The sequence below is a fragment of the Epinephelus moara genome, chromosome 7 (genome assembly GCF_006386435.1).
Source record: "Epinephelus moara isolate mb chromosome 7, YSFRI_EMoa_1.0, whole genome shotgun sequence".
Taxonomy (NCBI): Eukaryota; Metazoa; Chordata; class Actinopteri; order Perciformes; family Serranidae; genus Epinephelus; species Epinephelus moara.
In genome coordinates, this window is record NC_065512.1 from 1,422,460 (window position 1) to 1,426,914 (window position 4,455).

General features: G+C 43.7%; 1 protein-coding gene across 1 annotated transcript in view; it reads right to left on the minus strand.

Annotated features, from left to right (window-relative positions):
• Positions 1–221: 221 nt before the first annotated feature.
• The window catches only part of LOC126393340 (sterol 26-hydroxylase, mitochondrial), an 18,648-nt gene continuing 14,414 nt past the window's right edge, over positions 222–4,455 (minus strand). Inside the window, exons 6-9 of the mRNA XM_050049458.1 lie at positions 3,398–3,564; positions 3,089–3,170; positions 1,828–2,034; positions 222–493 (exon numbers count right to left, since the gene is read on the minus strand). Coding sequence (XP_049905415.1) covers positions 347–493; positions 1,828–2,034; positions 3,089–3,170; positions 3,398–3,564 — 603 coding nt within the window. The 3' untranslated portion in view covers positions 222–346. The remainder of the gene's footprint in view (positions 494–1,827; positions 2,035–3,088; positions 3,171–3,397; positions 3,565–4,455) is intronic.

The following is a 4,455-nucleotide window of genomic DNA, read 5'->3' on the forward strand; positions in this document are numbered from 1 at the left end:
GGAGAGCATGCAGACTGCAGACAGAAAGGACCCAGCTTGTTATTAGGTTTGGACTCAGGACACTTTCTGCTGCGAGGCAACGGCCCTGACAACTGAACAAACACATCTCTGAAACTGAAACTAAATAAACCTCTGGAGGAGCTGCTGCAGGGTTAATGTAATCATATCTACATGAAACATAAAGCTTTGTGATCCTCACTGCACACCGTATTACATCTTCATTCAGGTCATGTCTGTGAAGCCACAGTTTAAGGTGCATTCCAGCCGGTCGGTCCTCATCGTGTGAACGCTCTCTAAACAAGTGCCCTGTGACAGGCGGGGGACGCAGTGTGAATACTAAACCAGCTCACACAGAAACTCTCAGCTGATCCCGCTCAGCTCGTCTGTCCAGGAACTGCAGGTTGATCGGTTTAGCGGGACAAAGCAGGGTTCTGGTGATCGGCTCGACGATGGTTCCTGCAGGATCCGGCCTCACCTCGTAGTGTTTTATCACCTTTAAATAAAAAAACATTTGTTTAAGTAGAAATACATGAAATCAGGATATTCATTTATGTGAGTGCACACAGCTCCCATTCCAGGTAATGATTAGTGAGTGCTCGCCAGCTGACTGAATTATAACGGTGGTTTCTGGCCGAGAACACAGACGACTGATTTGTGGTTTGTATGGATCCCACTGCCAAACACAACACAGGAGGAACAGCCGGCGCTCTGTCCTCTGGTTGGATTGTTACTACAGATCAATACTGTTCTCTGAATGTGACTAAAAAATGAAAATAAAGGTCAATGTTGAACCTGCTCTGTTCACAAGGTTGTGATGTTTAAATGTTAGTTTGAGTCCTGATACAATGATCTGCAAACATTTCCTGGTGTTAAAGTCACACACAAATTTCTTCTTCACACAACAGAGGGAGCGTCGGCCCTTTGACGTATGACATTTTGTTCACAAAGCTGCGTTCAAGAAGAGATGTTTCACCAACCCCGGCGCCAGAATAAATGTTGGCACTGTACGTTTCTGCAAACCACAGATATGGAACATTTGTGCTTTATTATGTGGCTTATTCTTTGAACTTTACATGTCCTAACATTCCACCGAAGCTGTGGTTAACGTGGTTAGATTGAGGCACAAAAACCACGTGGTTATAGTTCGGAAAACATGTTGTTTTGACCTATAATAGCTGCTTTTGGTGGCACAANGTCCAAATGGACGTTAGTGCCAAATTTGAGGAAATTCCCTGAGATATTGTGTTCACAAGGACGGGGCATACAGACTTTAGCGGGCGCACGAGGACCTCCGCTGATCACTGCAGTGGTCTACAACTTTACAAGCATGTGGCTTTGGTGCCACGCCATCCACCTGCTCCTGATAGACGCAGCTCATATACTAGGTCACTTTAATAACGTTTTGTTCTGGTCATGAGGAACTGGACTGGCCCGCTCAGACTCCTGACCTTAAAGCCATCCAGCACTTTAAAGAAGAACTGGCCGCCAGCCTGTCACCTGATACCAGTGCTGGAGCCTTGTGGTGCTCCTGTGGCCAAATGGGAACAAATCTCTGCAGCCGGGCTCCAACATGTCATGTCTGTGCCCAGAAGAGTGGAGGATGATATGGCAGCAGACTGATGCCTGTGGTTCTGGAATGTTCAGCAGTCATATATGGGTGTAATGTTTGGGTCGGTCTGTAGTGTGATTTAAACACTGTGCTGACAGCGGAGCTCCCAAAGGGAATGGAAAAGATTAACCTGAATGATAACCCATGATAACAGGGAAAGTCACAGCAGCAGAGATGAATGAAAACAGCGTCGACAGACACAGTAAATCTGTTCTTACCCTGGACAGGAGGAGATACATCTCCAGCTCAGCCACCCGTCTGCCCAGACACGCCCGGATCCCAAAACCAAACGGCACCGACCCAAACGGGTGCTGCCTGGACTTCTCCTCGGATCCTCGGAGCCAGCGCTGAGGCAGGAAGGCGTGGGGGTTGGGGAAGATGCTCCCATCATAGGACACGGCGTAGTGGCACAGGTGGAACAGCGTCTGAGAGAGATGACTTCCTGTTATGATGTCATACTGTGGATGTCATTATGTCAGTCAGTCTGTCTGTATGTCTGCACATGTGAAGCACAGCTGTACGGCTGAAGGCTTCGTGATTAGGGATGAACTGACGGTGAAACTCTGGGCTGATAGAAAAAATAATAATTTGGCTGATGGCCAGTATTGATGGTTTTTTTGTGTGTGTTGTTTTTGATTGTTTAGTTTTTGTTGTTATTTGTTCTCCCTTTAGTTCCGAGGAAACAAAGACATTTTATTGTAAAAAATAGCTGAACTGTTTTAAAGTCATTCAGTCCTTCATTACGACACCTTTGAATTAGCATAAATTTAATCACACAGATTTATGAAACAACCTTTAATATGACCGTCTTTCATGTGAAAAACTTTTTTAGTCATTTTTTCCAGAGTCCAGTTTTTTTATGTTAAATCATAATTCCCTCTCTAATATCTAATTATTTTGCTGTGATCAACAAATGTCTTCGAGTGTCTTGACAAAAACTATATTTTGCACAATTACATTTGAACACATCATCAAACATTATAATTTACCCTCACTCATTACTAATTTTTAGAGCTTGAATGCATCATAATGTAACTCAGTGCAACCTGTGTTAGCTGTTAGCATCGGCCACCGGCTGCTAACAGCTAACGCTAGCCAGTTCTCCACCTGCTGATTTCAACACAGATATGTTGTTCACAATGTGACATTATTACTGCGTCCTTTTGGCTTGAAAGCGTCTCCTGGGAGAGCTCTGTTTGTCCCAAACATGTTTTCGGGGACAACAGGGACGCTGTCAGTCTTGAGCTCTGCTTTATAGCCTGTGCAAAACTGGTGTGACAAAACAGAAGACATCAGTCGGAGCCATCTGTGAACACCATCTTATTTGTGGCATCAACCAACACTGATGTTCAGCTGCTACGTTTGTGCCTAAATTAGCTTGTGATGAAACGAGGATCCAAAGTTTCTGAACAGTCAGTAATTTTTTTTGTAACCAGTAAACATTTCAGGACTTGTGTCGTTGTGTCTGACGTGTCTCACTTTTTTGGGGAAGAGATGATCTCCAACCACGATCTCATTTTCGACAGTGACGCGGGCGTTTCCTGGAACCACTGGATACAACCTGCAGACCACAGAGCAGAGGGAGAAGTCAACAAGAGTTTCATCTGTTTGTTCAGCAAAAGCATAAAAATCTTGTTATGATTTTGTAAAGTCATCAGATAAATGTCCACATTTGGGCCTCAGGTCATGTTACGGCCTTTCAGTTACTGTAAGAACCTTCGTCTCCTGCACTCAGGTGTCCTCTCTGTTAATGTAACACGTATATGAACGCCAATGAAAGCCTCTGACCGTAGTGTCTCTCTGATGATGGCCTTCAGGTACTGCATCTGAGCGATGTCATCGCTGTTTGGCACCTTGTCCCCCGGACACACACTGATCACCTCCTGGTATAACTGTTCCTGGATCTCTGGCTCCTTCGCCAAGTTGTACAGAGCCCACGAGATGGTGTTGAAGGTCTGCGACAGAAAGAACGAACCGTTACCTTCTGTTCTCTAAGGTACAGCTTCAGTTTGTGTCCTCTCAGTGATTTGGTGCATCTGCATCAGAACATTTGACTCAAGGTTTGGTTGATGTTGAAGTTACATAAAACTTTTCAATATTTTAATGTTTTTAATGTGAAGCAGGTCGAAGCCACACATTCACATACAGTTCTTAAAGGGGCAGTGTGTCAGATGCTGGCTACGTTAGCTGAAAAGTTGTAGTCTTCGACTTCAAAATGATAAACAAAGAACACATTTCCTTGTCCTCCTAAAGTGAACTGTGGTGAAAGCTGCTATATTCTTTATTGATCCATGATTAAGGAGCTGATAAGGAGACAGCGTTAACTAGTGAGCTAATGCGCTTGATAGCAGAAAAGTCTTTGTGAACGCAAGGCTAACATTATTTTTTACAACGATCTAAAATATATATTTGGCAATCTCCATTTGTACAACATACAACTGAGAGTCTGGTATGAGGGGCCGCCAGGGACATTATTCAGAATTGCCTCTCACACACACACATGTGAAATGCTCTCATATACACTACTGAAATGCTCTCACACATACAAGTAAAATGCTCTCACACATACTACTGAAATGCTCTCATATACACTACTGAAATGCTCTCACACACTACTGAAACACTCACACACACTACTGAAATGCTCTCATATACACTACTGAAATGGTCTCACACACACTACTGAAACGCTTTCATATACACTACTGAAATGGTCTCACACACATTACTGAAACACTTTCATATACACTACTGAAATGCTCTCACACCCTACTGAAAGGCTTTCATATACACTACTGAAATGCTCTCCCACACACTACTGAAATGCTTTCATATACACTACTGAA